The sequence below is a fragment of the Homarus americanus genome, unplaced genomic scaffold (assembly GCF_018991925.1).
Source record: "Homarus americanus isolate GMGI-L3 unplaced genomic scaffold, GMGI_Hamer_2.0 scaffold16712, whole genome shotgun sequence".
NCBI lineage: Eukaryota > Metazoa > Arthropoda > Malacostraca > Decapoda > Nephropidae > Homarus > Homarus americanus.
This window is the reverse complement of record NW_024757794.1, coordinates 7,010,582-7,029,603: the sequence shown is the minus strand read 5'-3', so window position 1 is coordinate 7,029,603 and position 19,022 is coordinate 7,010,582. Positions and strand designations below refer to the sequence as shown.

The 19,022-nt window shown below is 40.8% G+C and overlaps 1 protein-coding gene across 4 annotated transcripts in view; it reads left to right on the top strand.

The window, feature by feature from the left end:
• Positions 1–19,022, top strand: part of LOC121857807 (organic cation transporter protein-like) — a 167,583-nt gene that overhangs the window by 73,298 nt on the left and 75,263 nt on the right. For all 4 annotated transcript variants that reach the window (XM_042354042.1, XM_042354040.1, XM_042354041.1 and 1 more), the window contains 2 exons: positions 422–605; positions 2,813–2,904. In XM_042354042.1, coding sequence (XP_042209976.1) covers positions 429–605; positions 2,813–2,904 — 269 coding nt within the window. In that variant the 5' untranslated portion in view covers positions 422–428. The remainder of the gene's footprint in view (positions 1–421; positions 606–2,812; positions 2,905–19,022) is intronic.

The following is a 19,022-nucleotide window of genomic DNA, read 5'->3' as shown; positions in this document are numbered from 1 at the left end:
AAATGGCTTAAACACAAAACTTTAATATCAATATATAGTATAAAAATCATACGGAGGCTCTATCTGAACTACTTATATTTACAACTGTTAATGGTAATTATTATCTATTTAAGGTAGACTCCGTATGATTTAAATGCTATTCTTGAATGCCATTTTGTGTGTTTTAACTTAACCAGTGAAAAACTATTCATAATTTCTTTGATACGAGGAATATACTGCAATTTTGTGAATCTGTTGACACCAAGTGTGTTCTTTGGTCGTGTGAATTAAACATATAGATACAATTAATGTTTCGTCTAGACTTTCGGCCTCTTATTACTTTTACAGTCCATGCCATTGTTCTCGATTTTGTAACATACTCATCACACAGCCCACTCCACCACGATGTTAAAATAATAATATCATCAAACTTTTTTTCCAGACCGGTGATGAACATCAAGTACGGTCAGGTGCAGCAAAGTGACTTACAACCCAGGCCGCCACAACACTCCTTCGAAACCCAACGTCGTACCACTAGCCAGAACAACAAAATGTCTGCAAAAGCTAACCTCGAGAGCGACCCTCTCCTTGACCACTTCTACAACATGAACTTCGGCCGTGCCCAGGTTCGTAGAAAACGGGAATTTTTGTCAAGCCTGATTTGCTGGATAAACTCAAGAAAATACTTAAACTCCCGTCTGTTCATTTAAGACGAAGGCGTTGGTCCTGTTTCTCCTTTCTTCGTTTATTTGTTTAATAATAATTCACTAATTGGCAGAGAAAGTAATATATCTTATTTGTTATGACAGTATTGCACAACCGTGAGATTTAGCTTATTCAATGCACCAATGGACCAAAATTTATGCGGTGCACAAAAGAGACATTTACTTTAACGAACAATACATTTAACTATTACACTCGCACACATTCCAGGAAATTGAAAGTGGACAATTCTCTCTCTAGCTAACGATCCCACTATCAGTTGTGATATTCCCTAAGGTCACTTAATGGAAGATTAACACGCTCTTGACTTGTACACGAACCTTTGTACACTCGCCCCTGCCGACCTTGTAATAACGAGCAACCCATTAACAGCTGGTGCTTATACTATCTGGAGATCAGCACCGGCCCTGTACACACACACACACGTACACACACACACACACACACTCATGTACACACACACACACACAAATAATAATTGAAGCCCCCCGAAATCAAGGATGGCCGGCCCAAGGGCCACCTTGGTGTGAATTTGTTGAAGGTGTAGCCAACACAACAACCACACCCTAAGTTAACGAGCTGCATGACCCAGTGTCCGAGAAGACCGGACAACTCACCAACTGCACTGGCTAATCATTACCCCGGAATAATCCGCAAATCGATTAACATTCAGGTTCCCAATTACTGCTGGGTAGACAGAGGCAATTGTCGTAAAGAAACTTCCCATAGTTTCACTCAGCCCGAGGATCCGCTCGCTTGTGAGGTGAGAATGCTGACCATTACACAACGAGTAGCACACACACATATACGTCAAATACAATCCGTGCAGTTCTCTTCTTTCTCAACTCGTCTAACCCAGTACAGTATACACAAATAGACACAACACACAGACGACACTGTGACGTCACTTCCTGTACACACGACTTCGCTGGGAATAACGTTAGTGAACCTTATAAGAACTCACTTTTTGTCCAGTATTTATTTATTTTGGTTTTGTATATTTTCATTATGGTAATTATACGCATCTGTGGATTATTACTATTAAGCATTGACGTAAATACCAGGCCCGTGGGAGTCTATATGTATTTAGCAGTGATTATTATTTTTTGTTTTTACAATTTTCATCTTGTTTGTCTTATATTGTTTATATCATTCTCTTTTGTTAGCTAATAGTTGTCTTTTGTTAGTTTAATTCTCTTTTATTATATAGTCCACTCGTTAATAATTATTTATAATCTCTTTTAAATTCATTCTCGTTAAACAGACTAACGTTTATATCCGGTCTTGGTGTTGTGTTGCTGTCGTTAATCACTACATGTAATGTCATTTAAATTCGTTTATTGCCTTTATAATATATAACCACAGTTCTTGAGACCTCGTTATGGTGGTGAAACCAGAGCGCTTAATTACCTAACTGGTGTCGCAATCAATTTTGTCTATCTCCTGTGTGTAGATAATTAATCAACACACACCCTTATCAGTGCCTAGCGGTATACAAACTTACTAATGTGGTGTGAGAATGAGTCACTGGTTGGCTGGTTGGTTGGGTAGTTGGTTGGAGTCATTATACTATACTATACTATACTATACTATACTATACTATACTATACTATAATATACTATACTATACTATACTATACGACCTTGAATTATGTAATGGTGTCTTTGAATCATTCCAAAACATAGCTATATCGATCGGATATCCTCAAACCCACAAGAAACGAGTCCAAGATCATTAAATTTGTGCCAGCGGTCTTAGATATCGAGTGATATTGGTGTTTTAGGGTAAAAATGAACTTGGCCGTAACTTATCATGTGACCTTGACCTCAAAACATTCCGAAACATAGTTAGATTGATCAGACATCCTCAAAGCTATAAGAAACGATCACAAAATCATCAAAATCATCCCAGTAGTTCCTGAGACATGGCGTTTTATGGTTTGGGCTGTGGAATTGAGGCAGACATTTTGAATTTGCACAAAATGGCCGCCAGAGTTAAGTCCCAATGTGTACCTATCCTGGAAATGTTTCTATATGGCAAAGGGTAAATTCCCGACACATTTCACCCATTACCAAGTTGTGTTACAAAATGTTTATCTGCTTCTTTCAGTGGTACGTCTACACCCTCTCATGGATTGCCGCCGTAATATCTGCCCCCGTTTACGTCGACTCCATTTTCCTCATAAGGATACTCCCACATAGGTGAGTCTCTCCTTTTCTCTCTCTATCTGTCTATCTCTCCTCTATTTTTTTATCTCACTAGTCGTTGATACTGTGATGTGATGTGCCAGGTCTCCGTCAGGCAGTGGTGGTGGCAGATATTGGTCATGCAAAGGTCCTTGAAAGAAAACCCGGACCAATTTTACAGTATTGGTCTATATATTCTCGACATGTAAGAGTTCACACTGATGCTGAGTCGAGTGGTTAATAAGTTCACAGCACTCACACTTGGCCGAGGGGGTGGGGGGGTGTGAGAGGATCCGCTGTCTTAAGGGTTGTTAGTTCTCCAGAGCTTTCCAAGTCGAACCATCTATGAGTGAGTACCTGAGTTTTATTTGGGGAAGTGAAGGTGGTCAAGTGCAGTGCCTGTCATATTGCCCCTAACAGCCCATCATTCATATGAGACTCACTTACAATTTTAACATTTTAGACTGAGTAGAGAGTTAATTCCTCACAGGTAAGTCTGATGAATCTTTCCCTCACAGGTAAGTCTGATGAATCTTTCCCTCACAGGTAAGTCTCCCAAGTGAGTCTGTGCCCATATGAAGTCCCGTTTAGGTGGTGTTTATTGACGCCTGGGAATGCTCACGCCTCTTTACTTCTGAAGGCGCTGTTTACAAGTGTCTCGGCCAGAGCACTTGAGCACCTGAGTACTGCGTGGGCTAAGGTAAACAGAGATAGTGGTGAGAGGGAGGGAAGGATGGAAGGAAGGAAAGAAGAAGGAGACAATAGAGGGAGGGAGGGAAAGTGGAGAGAGGGGAGAGTGGAAGGAGAGAGAGAGAGAGAGAGAGAGAGAGAGAGAGAGAGAGAGAGAGAGAGAGAGAGAGAGGTGATATCATCCATGCTTCGTGTCAGAAAATCAAAACATTCCTGTACATTGTATTCATAAACACACGACCACAGTAGCGTTTGGGATAACATAAGAAGATGATCCCGCAAAACTTAATCAGATCACGTGGTGTACTGAGACCTCAAAGTGTACTGTGGTCATGTGGGAAACACGTCAGGTTAGGTTAGGTTAGGTTAGCATCAAGCGAAATAAACTGGGGTGTCTGATTTTCAGGTGATCCATAAACAACAACAATACAAAAAATTAGCTGTACAAAATCCGTTATGTGTTAAGTCGAGTCAAAATATTCCTGTTTTGATGGAGAATACTTCATCAAATTTAATTCTTTAAGGTGACCTTTCTTGTCATGAGCTGGTTGTTTACTGGTGCAGGGTGGTGGTAGTTTGGATGGTAGTGGTGGTGAGGATGGTGGTAGTCATGGTGGTAGTACAGGTGGTGATGGTAGTTATGGTTCAGGATTTAAGGACTGTATTGTTCCCTACTTATTGTTGTTCGTCTCGGCAGGGGTCAAGGACTGCGCGTCACCAGATAGGTGGGTGTTTACCACCTGACAGACTGTTATCTGTTTCCTGCAGGTGGCCAGTACATGTACCAGCATCTCCTTATCATAATGGTGTAGAAGAGGCTTTTTTTTTAATGGGTGCGGAGGTAAATATGATTTTTTTTATTCACGTCTTCATTTGTAATAGAAATGTTAGGGATATTTCTTAATTTGAACGACTAGTTCTGTGATCAATTTAGCGAGCAGCTACATGTACGAATTCGGTTTGACAGCATCAACAGCAAAGTGAGTGTTTACAGTTTCCTTGAAGGTGACCCCATCCACCTACACTCAGGATTGAACATTATATTGAGTCAAGTTTGGAGACAATACCAGGTGTCAATCATGTCCAAATCATAGAACATAGTATTGATAATATTTTTGTTGAAAGGTTTAGGATATCGTGCTCAAGAGGTTACATCATCGTACACAAGGTGTTACATAATCATATTTAAAGGGTAAGTCATCGTACTCAAGGGGTTGTCATTGTACTCAAGGGGTAAAGTCATTGTATTCAAAGTGATGTCATCGTATTCAAGGGTTTAAATCATCATAATCCAGAGTTTAAATCATCCCAATCAAGGGTTTAAATCATCGTAATCAAGGGTTTAAGTCATCGTAATCATGACGTTAAATCATCGTAATCAAGCAAGGGGTTTTAAGTCATGGTACACAAAGAATGTGTTTTATGACGTCACAGTCTTGACTGACCTCGCTATGTGTTGATTCCAGGAGCACACTTTAGGAAACACTTTGAGGGGGAGTATCCGCTATCATCACTACTGTATACAGGTTAACCAATCCTTCAGTATTACCAGAAAAAAGTTACTGAAGGACTGTGAGAGAGGGATTCCCGTGTTATAACTGGGACGACGTCTTGGCTCCTAAGTGACCAAAAGTCTTGAAAAGTCTCGATCCGGTCTTACGTGATAATTATTTGGGAATTGCAAGTCTTAGTAACCATACAAGTCAGTAAGAATGTTTAGGGTGACTAAAATATGTTAGTTTAGGTTAGGTTAGGTTAGGTTAGCTTAGGTAGTAATGTTAAGGTGTCTAATTATCAGGTGAGCCTAATCTTACGGGGATCCAAAACATCCACTGCCACTGCATTTTTTTCTCTGCAGGTTATGGTTACATAAACAAAAAAATAACAGCTCTTCCCACTACTTTATTATGCCATGTGTAACCGCCAATCAGGCGGTTAGAGGATTTAGTGAAACTTGTGACTTTGGACTCAAACATTATAATTTGGTCAAACCTGTTGGATACAATTCTTTTTAGTATTTCACATAAAACATACATAGGCAATCACATAAATGTCTAATCCAATATATATTTACATAACAATCATAGCTATGTAATCAGTCTAATCTTAACACTTATAATGAGTACTTAAGTTTCCATATTTTTATGACGTCACAATGATAAACGAAGCAATGGACACAGTCTACCAGTGTACACAATAAGTACCAGTTAAACTTACGTGTTGAAAGTCTCAAGAGAAACCAGGTTAGGTGTTGCCTCTGTGGTCTGAATAGCTACAGTGATACACCATGCCGCCTCACCAACCCTCTCTCGATGGGTGAGGGCTGCTGCATCAGGTGATTATACACAAACAAGCTCCCTTACTACCACCCAACACCTCACCTCCTCTAGGTCTCTCATCTTCAACCATCTCAACACTCTACATACTGTTAACGGGCAGACACACCCAATAAACATGACATGACTTACAGCCTAACATAGTGTTTGTTTATGTGTCATCCTACTCATTACTGCTTGCGGTAACACCATGAGATATGGTATTGTAGGGTTACGTGATTTTATGTTGTCTAGCACTCAGGAAAGACAGTCTGGTGCTGGAGATGCCATGTGGCGAGAAGCTTGCCCAGAAGACACGTTCAGTGAGTAGCGTGCTTGAGGAGGTATCTGTGCAAGAGCTTTGTTAGAGGAGATGTTGCGAGTTGCTGTCCTCCAGGTTGAATGAGAGCTGGACAGTGAGGAGCTTGCTTGGAGGAGGTGTTGGGTGTTTAGGCACGTAGGGCAGAATGAATCTCAATTTCAGTTCAAGTTTAGAAGCTCCAAAAGTTGTTGGTAGCGAAAGTCAGAGTGGGGAAGATGACAGAGGAAGGAGCAGGAGGTTAGGAAGAGATTTGTAGTGGGAGAGATAGTGCCGTGGCTTTACACGACTGCGTTTATTTGGTTAGCACATCGTGCACGTATTTGGTTTTTGTCTGTGTTGGGTGTGTGATTCTCGGGTCACCACTCCTCCGGATTGTGTCAGTTCAAGTTTAGAAGCTCCAACAACTTTCCTTGAATACGAATTCGCAACCTTTCGATTTACAACAGGTACCTACTTACTGCTAGATGAACAGGGACCAAGGGGACTAGGAAGAGTCAAACAACATAAGTATAATATCAGAACAGCATCTGAAAGCAGTGCCTTGTTCGTTCATGTTAGGAATAATAATCATCCCATTGCTTGGGAAAAAAGCTTTTGAGTATTTAAATCATCTTGTGTTACAGAAAGACTTCTGGTTGAAGCTAGTTTGATTAAGGAATTAAAATCAGTAAACCTTAGTGATGGTCAGTTCAAAACTGATAATATGTTACATAAATTTATTTGTCAGTGGCCCAAGGTTAAAAATGCTTTGAAAACCTTTGATCTAGATGTAAGATAGTTATTTAGTGGGTCCCTTATTTTTGACCTGACCTGACTAGTCACGTCACCCCCCTTCTCTTAAGCTCCTCTACGTGTGTGTTGGTGTGGGGATTAGTGGATGACATCATTATGACCTGACCTCATGTTTTTGAGGTCATCCTGTATATTTAAGCCTCTCTCTGTCCATATAATCCAGTTGCCTCTGAAGATGTCTTGAATAAAGACGAAAGCTAAGGTACTCCGTTGTTTCCCTTATCCCGTGTGATTTTATCAAGATATATATATATATATGCAAGTAAATCACTGTAGGTGCGCGTGATCTAGGTATATGCTGATAACCACAAGGAAAGAAGAAAACACGAAGTTCCCAAGCGCTTTCGTGTAATTCACATCTTCAGGGGTGAGTACAGACTAGAGAGAGTAATACAAATCAAGGTGTATATATACAGAGGAGGGTGAGACCAGGTCCACAATGGTCAGGTATTAGGTAATGACCCTACTAATCTTTAAATAGCACACAACGGTTGGTGGTCAGGTCAGATGGTCAAGTGACCCGGCCTTCTCACCTGATCACAAATCTTCTTAATTACAAAATTGTCCAGCTTGTACATGCCGTTACTCAAATTCATGTTGAATGCTTCGGTATGTTTAATAAGACTAGATTCTATGATGTTCCTACTGTCAATTGACTTACATGGTAATATTGAGGAGGCATTATCCCAGTCAATGCAATGCTTGTTATCCCTCAAATGAACAAACAGAGCATTGGATTCCTGGCCTGTCCTAACACTGTATTTGTGTTGTTTAATTCTAGTTGCAAGATCTTTACCTGTCTGGCCTAAGTAAAACATATTACATTCCTTGCAAGGAACTTTATAAATGCAACCAATTGTGTTGTTGGGGGAGTTCTTGATTAACATTTGTTTAACAGTGCTTGAGTTTTTAAATGCCACATTGACGTTCCAGGTTTTTAGCTGTGTTTTCTTCTTTCCTTGTGGTCATCAGCATATATATATATATATATATATATATATATATATATATATATATATATATATATATATATATATATATATATATATATATATATATATATATATATGTTATATATATTTGGCGCTAGGCGTGCGTGTATCTGCTCTGGGCAGGCGAAACGGCACAATCGTTTTTCATCAAACTTCGTGGAAAAATCGCAAATAAATCGTAGAGTGGAACATACCCCCCCCCCAATCTTGATAACAACCACGACTATGATTATAACAACCACGACTATGATTATAACAACCACGACCATGATTATAACAACCATGAGTATGATTATAACAACCACGACCATGATTATAACACCCACGAACATGATTATAACAACCACGACCATGATTATAACAACCACGACTATGATTATAACAACCACGACCATGATTATAACAACCACGAACATGATTATAACAACCACGACCATGATTATAACAACCACGAACATGATTATAACAACCACGACTATGATTATAACAACCACGACCATGATTATAACAACCACGACTATGATTATAACAACCACGACCATGACGAGCCATTTAGAGGCCATTTTGAAGCCATGTGCATTTGATATTAGGAGATATTCTGAGGTGAAAAGTAATTACTTTTTACTACACATAAAACGCCCGAGTACAATATTGCGTTAAAGAAAAAGTGTTGGAATTTTATTAAGAAAGAGGGGGATCAGGACCCCCAGGACCACCCCCTGGAGCCGCCTCTGTCCTTTATCTACTGTATAAGAACATAAGAATGGAGGAAACTGCAGCGGGCCTATTGACCCGGACTGGGCAGTCCCGTTTACACCCAGCCCCTATTGCTCATATAAGCATCCAACCTATGTTTGAAGCTATCCGGAGTATTCCAGTTAATGATGATATTTGGTAACTTGTTCCATTCATCCACTACTCTGTTTCCAAACCAGTGTTTACCTATTTCACGCCGAAATCAAAATTTGTCTAATTTAAAACTATTGTTACGAGTTCGCTCCTGGTTGGATAGTTTGAGTACCTTTGTAATGTCTCCTTTGTTTAACCCTGACTGCCATTTATACACCTCTATCATGTCGCCCCTCACTCTACGTCTCTCGAGGGAGTGCAAATTAAGATGCTTTAACCTGTCTCTGTATTCAAGGTTCCTAATGCCCGGGATTAGTCTTGTCATTCTCCTCTGGATTCTTTTTAATGATTCTATATCCGTTCTGTAATATGGTGACCAGAATTGAACTGCTTAATCCAGGTGAGGTCTCACAAGCACTAGATATAATTTTAGGATGACCTCGCTAGTCTTGTAACTAACACTCCTTTGTATGAACCCAAGTACTTTATTAGCCTTGTTACGAGCAAAAACACATTGTTTACTTGGCTTAAGATTCTTACTTATCATTGCTCCTAAATCTCTCTCGCAGTCGGATTCCACAATGGCATCGTTGTTCATCTGGTAACTGGTTTCCCTGTTTACATCTCCTATACTGAGTACTTTACATTTGTCCACATTGAATTTCATCTGCCATTTTTCTGACCATTCGAAAAATTTGTTTAGATCTTCCTGTAGTTTTGCAGAGTCCTCGTCAGATTTAATTACATGTCCTATTTTAGTGTCATCACCAAATTTACTTATATTGCTATCTGTGCCGATATCTATGTTGTTTATGTATATAATGAATAATAATGGTCCAAGTACTGAGCCTTGGGGAACTCCACTAGTGACGTTGCTCCAATGCGACTTAGTGCCGTTTATGGTCACTCTGTTTCCTGTTCCGTAACCACGCCCTAATCCACGCGCTTCTACCTTTCTAATTAGTCTTTCGTGGGGGACTCTTTCGACGGCTTTGCTAAAGTCGAGATACACCACATCATAGTTGTTGGAGCACAATCTCTGTGTATATATATTTCATTCAGATAACCAAATATAACGTCATTGTCTGTAATAAGTTTTTGTCGGGTATTTGGCGTGTGTTGACGATATCAGGTAACCTTATAGTGGACCTGGTCGAGGCTAAACGAGGCAGGGGTAGACGACTGCACCAGTGAGTAGAAATCATGTCCAAATAGACTCTCATATCATTGTTGTCGACCTTGTAGGATAATACAATGTTGGTTCGTGTCATTAAGTATTCTATATCTCATTTAAGATCATTATTACAGCCCGGACTTCCATTATTCACACCAGAAGATAATTGGTCATGTATCGACGTGAAGGAGCGCACGATGCATAAAAGAAAAAATTATTCTTCTTAATCTTTGTCTCAATTAACGATGACAATACCCTAAACTACATAGAAAACATCTCATGATATTACTTGAAGAGATACTGTAGTTTGTCTCTTTATATATATATACACACGCTGGAATGCCAACGAGACATCACCCCACCTTTGGTTACTAAGAGCACAGTAGTGTTAGATGTCGTGTCTGTGTTTGCAGTTAATATCGTGCAACAGATGAGTGTTTAGCTGAGTGACTTACTGTATGGAGGAGTTTGTTAGCTCGGTGGCGTGTTTTAAATGTACTCTATTAACATACTCTGTGCTCAAAATTACGACCACACGCACAAGCACACACAAACACACATATACACACATGTACACACTCAAGTACACATGCACATTGGATACAAAAAATACCTGTAGCGAGTGTACATACACACATGCACATACACTAGCTCGTATATACAAACACCTCACCACACAACTGAGTGGGGTCAAACACCTGATGTCATTGTTGCGTGTATGTGTGTGTGTGTGTGTGTGTGTGTGTGTTCGGTACCTGAAGCCGGTAAAAACTCGTTCTCATAATTTGTAAAGGTGTTCAGTGGTGGAATTTATTCCTCTAGTGTGTGATGACTGTAGCTAAGGCCTCCTCCTCACATTGACACGGGTCTACTACTAGGACTACTGCTATTTTTTTTAATATGGCTTCCAACATTCCCTTAAGCCATACCTTCGCCGTCATTTTATTACCTAATATAACTATTCTAATAAAAAAGTAACTACCCTAGCTGAGTTAGTTAAGCCTCAGATCTATTCTGATGACTGTTGTCTCGTAGTTAATGTCTGCAACAACTATTAATTACTATTACTACTAATAAGAACATATGAACATAAGAATGGGGGAAACTGCAGCGGGCTTATTGGCCCATACTGGGCAGTCCCATTTACACCCAACCCCTATTGCTCCTATATCCATCCAACCTATGTTTGAAGCTATCCAGTGTATTCGAGTTAATGATGATATTTGGTAACTTGTTCCACTCATCCACTACTCTATTTCCAAACCAGTGTTTACCTATTTCGCGCCTAAATCTAAATTTGTCCAATTTAAAACCATTGTTACGAGTTAGTTCCTGGTTGGATTGTTTGGATACCTTTGTAATGTCCCCTTTGTTTAGCCCTGACTTCCATTTATACACCTCTATCATATCGCCCCTCACTCTACGTCTCTCGAGGGAGTGCAAATTAAGATGCTTTAACCTGTCTCTATACTCAAGGTTCCTAATGCTCCTTTGTATGAACCCAAGTACTTTATTAGCCTTGTTACGAGCAAAAACACATTGTTTACTTGGCTTAAGGATTCCTACTTATCATTGCTCCTAAATCTCTCTCGCAGTCGGATTTCTCTGTGGCATCGTTGCTCATCTGGTATCTGGTTTCCCTGTTTGCATCTCCTATACTGAGCACTTTACATTTGTCCACGTTGAATTTCATCTGCCATTTTTCAGACCATTCGAAGAATTTGTTTAGATCTTCCTGTAGTTTTGCTGAGTCCTCGTCAGATTTAATAACACGTCCTATGTACCTCGGTGTGAGCTTAATACCCATCGTTACCTCATTTGACGAATAACCACGAACAGTGCAATGATTCGAGAATCTTATGAACGTGTTAAACAACTACAAAGTGTTGGGGGAATGAACAGTACATAGGGAATAAAGTGACGTGGATATACCCAAGCCAAGAACCAAGGCCTTTGTTCGGTCTGGCGCCTAAACCGCCAGAGGTTATAGTTTCCAGGTAAGGGAATAGACAAAGTAATTTGCCCGAAACTGACAAACCAGACACTGTAGTATGTAATTTAGAATTAAGATGTGTAACTATAAGGCATAAAGTCACAATATATAAGAAAGTGAGACCCAGAGGCTCGTCCTCAGTGACGCTCCAAATCTCATACTCACAGGTGTCAGGTGTACACGCCTGTGAGCGGAGGGAAACTAGAAAGGTCGGAGGGAATGCTTGGCCCAGCAACCACTGTTCTACTTTGAGAAACCCACCCTCCCTATCCCCTTCCCTCCCTCCCCTCTAATCATCATGCCCACAGTACCACGAATACCCAAGGGTACATAGGGGTCAACCTTCTCTTTGTGGTGGAGGTGGGGGGGTAACAAAGGAGAGGTGCTTCATAGGTGAGGTATAGTAACAGCGTGGGGAGGAAAGATGGGGTGAAGAGGGAGGTGTGGGTGAGTGAAGGGAGTGTTTGGGTAAAAGCTACATGAGAGGAGAAGAAAGAGGGATGAAGGGAGGAGGAGGAGGGGAGGTTTTAGTTTAGTTAAACAAATTTATTGACAAAGCTTGTAGTACAGTTTGCCTATTCTGAGTAATTCAGTCAGGTCTTGACACTGAGGGTGGTATCACTTCTCACTGCCACGCAGGACAGAGGTTCATACACAAAGAAATACAACATATTCATTGACAGTATATATAGGTCAGATTCATGTGGGTTTACAAAGGGAAAATCTTGTCTAACAAATCTACTAACGTTTTTTAGGAAAGTCTTCGAGGTAGTAGATAATGACGAAAATTACGATGTTATTTACTTAGACTTTAGCAAAGCATTTGACAGAGTACCGCATCAGAGGCTTCTGAGAAAAATTAAGGCTCATGGTATCGAGGGGAAAGTTTTAAATTGGATAAAATCATGGCTCACCGATAGAACGCAGAGGGTCAGCGTAGATGGTGTTAAATCTGAGTGGGGCCGTGTAACCAGTGGGGTTCCCCAGGGGTCAGTACTAGGCCCACTCTTGTTCATAATCTACATAAACGATTTAGATACTGGGATCAGCAGTGACATAAGCAAGTTTGCGGATGACACCAAAATAGGGCGGCAAATTAATTCAGGGCAGGATGCAAATGCATTACAGGAGGATCTAAATAAACTGCAGGGGTGGTCTGAAAAATGGCAAATGAAATTCAACACCAGCAAGTGCAGCGTACTTAATATTGGAAGAACAAATACTTATAATGTATACAGCCTGAACAACATCAACCTAGAGAAGTCGACTTGTGAAAGAGACCTAGGGGTACTTGTAAGCCCGGACCTACGGCCTAGAAAACAGTGCGTTAATGTTCGAAATAAGGCAAACAGAGTATTGGGTTTTATATCTAGAAGTGTAAGTAACAAGAGTGCAGAGGTCTTATTGCAACTATATCTTGCGCTAGTTAGGCCGCACCTCGATTATGCGGTTCAGTTCTGGTGCCCCTATTATAGAATGGATATAAATTCACTAGAGTCGGTGCAGCGAAGAATGACAAAAATGATTCAGGGACTTAGAAACCTTCCATATCAGGATAGGTTAAAGAAACTTAACTTGCATTCCCTAGAAAGACGAAGAGTGCGGGGAGATATGATAGAAGTATTTAAGTGGGTGAAAGGAATCAATAAAGGGGATATAGATAAAGTTCTTATAATATCCGAGCAGGATAGGACTCGGAGCAACGGATTCAAGTTGGATAAGTTTAGGTTTAGGAGGGAGATAGGAAGAAACTGGTTCACAAATAGGGTGGTGGACGAGTGGAACAAGCTTAGCAACTTTGTAGTAAGTGCGGGAACTCTGGAAAGTTTCAAAAGGAGGCTAGATAGATTCATGGATGATAGAGAGTGGTAGTAACTCTCGACAGGAGCTGCCATGTACAGGCCAACCGGCCTATTGCAGACTCCTTATTTTCTTATGTTCTTATGTTCTTATGTAATGCCACTGTTCACTGCCACGCAGGACAGAGGTTCGTACACAAAGAAGGAAATACATCATATTCATTAGCAGTATATATAGATCAGTGGTTCGCATACATTAGAGTCATATTCTAATTGAAGACTAATCAGTGTGGGCTAGCAAATTTGGGATAAACAGCAAGAATGTCCTCAAGCAGTCCTGATTCAATGTAGTAATTACATAGTACATGATACAATAAGTCAGGTAGCCTGAAGTCTTTGACAGTGTCACATTCAATAATATAGTGTTCAAGTGTATGCTTTAGAGGTTTATCACAAAGTTTACATGCTGAGTGTGTGGAGTGATGGGAGGAAGAGGTGGAGGAGGGAGATGCATCAGCTTTTTACAGCGACAATTCGTACAACCAAGACTATTACATTGTATTGTTTATATCAAGTTAATTACATTTTAGCGTATATATTCTCAAGATTTCACACCACATGACTATATTTTACCTCCAAGAGAGAGAGAGAGAGAGAGAGAGAGTGACGTAACGCTGTACACCAGGTAACCCCCTTCTCACCACATGTATGCAGGTTGTGGGAAATGTTTGGTTGACGATGTAGGCAAGATTCGGCTCGTTGAATGTTGCAATCCAATATAAAGGTTAAACTTAGGTCTTTCTTTTTGTGATTAGATGGTGAAAGTGGGTTAAATTGTGGTTCTAGGTAGTGGTAGGTGGTAGTGGGGTAGGTAGGTAGAATTTTAATATATGAGGGGGTTAAAATGGTATATAAAAACATGGATATATTTAGCAACTATGTGTGTGTGTGTGTGTGTGTGTGGACATATTTAGCAACTATATGTATATATATATATGTGTGTGTGTGTGTGTGTGTGTGTGTGTGTGTGTGTGTGTGTGTGGACATATTTAGCAACTATATGTATATATGTGTGTGTGTGTATGTACTGTAGGTATGTGTACCTACTACCAACTGATTTTCATTCTTTTACTTGTGTGTTTGTTCTAATGCCATCCTATAGATAAAACTAAATAAAAAAAAAGCTTTATTTTTTCTGAATCTATTGTCTGATTTATCTATTATCATATCTACTTATTTTCCTAGTGATTGGTAAAGAATACGAGATAACTGTTGATGGGATTTGTGGTAGTGGTGATGGTGGGGGCAGCTCATTGTTATCCCACCCATAGTTAATATATACGGCACAGGGAGAATGATTGATGCTATATTGATTTACCTGCAGGTCACCTTATACCCGGTACACGTAGTGAGCTAAAGTGGGATACAATTATCTGTCTTTACATCTGAGCCCAAAGTTAACCCTGTAGGTAACAACTGGCTCTCAAACACACCTGGTAATCAATAGGTGAAATATGTGGTTTCGAGGACAAATTCGAGGTCAATGATTTACAAGACCGAGATATGGAGAAAAAAAATGCTCGCGAGACTTTCAATTAAGTAGGGGTTTCTTGGGTAGTGGGTAGATTGTGGTTTGTGGGTAGATTGCTGTTGTGGGTAGATTGTGGTTGTGGGTAGATTGTGGTTTGTGGGTAGATTGCTGTTGTGGGTAGATTGTGGTTGTGGGTAGATTGTGGTTTGTGGGTAGATTGTGGTTGTAGATCTATTGTGGCTGTAGACTAATTGAGTTATCAGGTCGATAGTGTTTGATGATGGATTGTGGTTGTAGGTACATTGTGGTTGTAGGGTGATTGTGATTGCAATTATAGATGGAAGTATAGATTGTTACTCTAGTTATAGGTTGATTGTAATTGCTTGCGGTTAGGTTGTAAGTTATATGTTGTATTTGTGGTTGTGTAGTCATTCTGTAATTTTCCGAGGAGTGTTGACTTGTTGTTGTTGTTGATGTTGTTGTTGTTGATGTTGTTGATGTTGTTGTTGTTCTTCTTCTCACTGTTCTTTTTTCTTTTGTCTTCTTTCTACCTTCTTTTGGCTTCTTATGTCTTCTGTATTTTTTCTTTTTTTTTCTTCTATCGTCTTTCTCTTTCTTCTTCTCCTGTCTTCTTCTCTGGCAGTGGGTGCAGGTTCGTTTGGCGCTGTCGGGTGTATGGTTTTGATCCCTGTTTCCCCTTTCTCCATCTCCCCGCCCCCCTTACCCTCCTCTACTAAACATTCTGGGTCAACACTCGTTCATATACGGCGTTTGCATGGTTGTAATGTGTTGTGTTATCCTATCCACCCAACCAGTAAATCGAAATGACACACACACACTGTACATAACACAATACATTAGAACATAAGAACATAAGAAAATAAGGAGTCTGCAATAGGCCGGTTGGCCTGTGCATGGCAGCTCCTGTCGAGAGTTACTACCACTCTCTATCATCCATGAATCTATACAGCCTCCCTTTGAAACTTTCCAGCGTTCCAGCACTTACTACAAAATTGCTAAGCTTGTCCCACTCGTCCACCACCCTATTTGTAAACCAGTTCTTTCCTATCTCCCTCCTGAACCTAAACTTATCCAACTTGAATCCGTTGTTCCGAGTCCTATCCTGCTCGGATATTATAAGAACTTTATCTATATCACCTTTATTGATTCCTTTCACCCACTTAAATACTTCTATCATATCTCCCCGCACTCTTCGTCTTTCTAGGGAATGCAAGTTAAGTTTCTTTAACCTATCCTGATATGGAAGGCTTCTAAGTCCCGGAGTCATTTTCGTCATTCTTCGCTGCACCGACTCTAGTGAATTGATATCCATTCTATAATAAGGGCACCAGAACTGAACCGCATAATCGAGGTGCGGCCTGACTAGCGCAAGATATAGTTGCAATAAGACCTCTGTATTCTTATTACTTACACTTCTAGATATAAAACCCAATACTCTGTTTGCCTTATTTTGTACATTAACGCACTGTTTTCTAGGCCGTAGGTCCGGGCTTACAAGGACCTTATAGTACTAGAATTAATATGAACTGTTAAGCTGAGACGCGAATCCCTGTTAAGGTGTGTTAAGACCGTCTATTGCCGCTGCTCACTTCCAAGGGTCGCCAGCCTCCGAGGACGCCACTCAGTGAGGACGTCAGCCGCCGAGGACGCTACTCAACGAGGACACCAGCCATAGAATGCGCTAGCCGCCGAGGACGCCAGCCATCGAGGACGCCAGCCATCGAGGAGCTAGCCATCTAGGACGCCAGCCATCGAGAAGCCAGCCACCGAGGACGCCAGCCATCGAGGACGCCAGCCATCGAGGAGCCAGCCACCGCCAGCCATCGAGGAGCCCGAGGAGCCGAGGAGCCACCGAGGACGCCAGCCATCGAGGAGCCAGCCGCCGAGGACGCCAGCCATCGAGGAGCCAGCCATCGAGGACGCCAGCCATCGAGGAGCCAGCCACCGAGGACGCCAGCCATCGAGGAGCCAGCCGCCGAGGACGCTACTCAACGAGGACGCCAGCCATCAAGGGAGCCAGTGAGGACGCCAGCCATCGAGGACGCCAGCCATCGAGGACGCCAACCATCGAGGACGCCAACCATCGAGGACGCCAGTCAAAAATTCACAACTCAGTCTCGATCCATGATTCATAACTCTTATCTCGACAGACACAAATATTAACAACTTTTTGTTGACCTAGATTCTTATTCTATCTCGATGCATAGATTCACAACTTCAATTGTTTTAATTTGCTCTCTCTCTCAAATATAAACATTAGAGCGACTACCTCGCCTTTCCGTGGGGCGTCACTACCGGTCAATATGTCACTTTGACGAAATGGTTTGCGTAATTCCCTCCCACGTTGAGTCCATAAACTCCTGCACCACAAAGTATGACTTCCTGCCGGTCTGCCTCATTTAGTAACTTTTGTTGACGTAGAACGACGATTTCAAAGAGCAGGCGAGAGAGAGAGTTAAACCTTTCATCATATTAATTTCACACCAAAAAGTTTCTAAGATGCAATTTGAACTCGTTTCATATTACGCTGAGTTACGTACGCAAAGATGCCACTGCCGTCGCTCAGAGTGTCATAGCTGTGTTCGGGATAACCTAAAGGTTCGTGCCCTCCCACCTCCCCAGTTTAATTCACCTGATGAATAACCACTGTAACGCTACCTAGGGGGGGGGGGTGAGGTTAGGTTAGATTAGAAATAAGCTGGGGGAGGAGGCGAATCTTAAGTGATCCTATGTATTGCACGGTGAGTAGTACGGAGCAGGTGTGTGAGGCAGGTGTGCGTGTGTGTGTGTGAAGCAGGTGTGTGAGGCAGGTGAGCGTGTGTGTGTAGAAACAGGTGTCAGGTTTGATTTAAGTTTAGTTGTTGCCGTGAGTCATGACATATTAAACTGTGTGGAGAAACAAACCAACGAATATGTCGCGTCTTTCAGTATTTCCTCAACACTTTTGAGTCTTCAATAAAGTACCTCCTCTGACCCCTTCACTATGGGACGCCACTTTTAATATTTTATTTAACCAACGCCAGACGATTTTATTTAGCATATATTGCCTTTCCCCCGTTATTTAGAATAATAAAAAGCCTAATAACGAACAATGAAAAATTAAGGGAGAGAGAGATTATATAATTCTGGTTACAAAACTAGATATTTCGCATGAATGTATTTTTTATCTAGTTTACTGTAGAGTATCAGATATCACTACATTACATAATTTTTATAGTGCATGTAATGGACTACCAGGTATTACTGTTATGAAATCTCACTCAATGCGATACGTCAGACTAGTCATATGAACTGTGGGCCTCATTACCACAACGCAAAGAAACAAGTACCCAGCACAAGACCCTGATGGACCTCGGAATTCTGGACCACACAGCATCCATCCTCACTGGCCCATTGTTCGGAATTTTATGGGTAGTGTCGTAATGTGTATACACGTGTCAGTGATATTGTATATTTATAGCTAATTCCACTGATAATAGAATATTAACATATAGACAGTAGTAGTAATTTTGCTGACTGGAAAATAAAACGGTAATTTTTATGTACAGATAATAATTACATTCACTTTAAAATTAAGTTGAACAATGAGTCATATTCGCCGGAATTAAAAAAATTAAATTACAGTATTACATGTGAGTAATTTACTGCTCTTTAA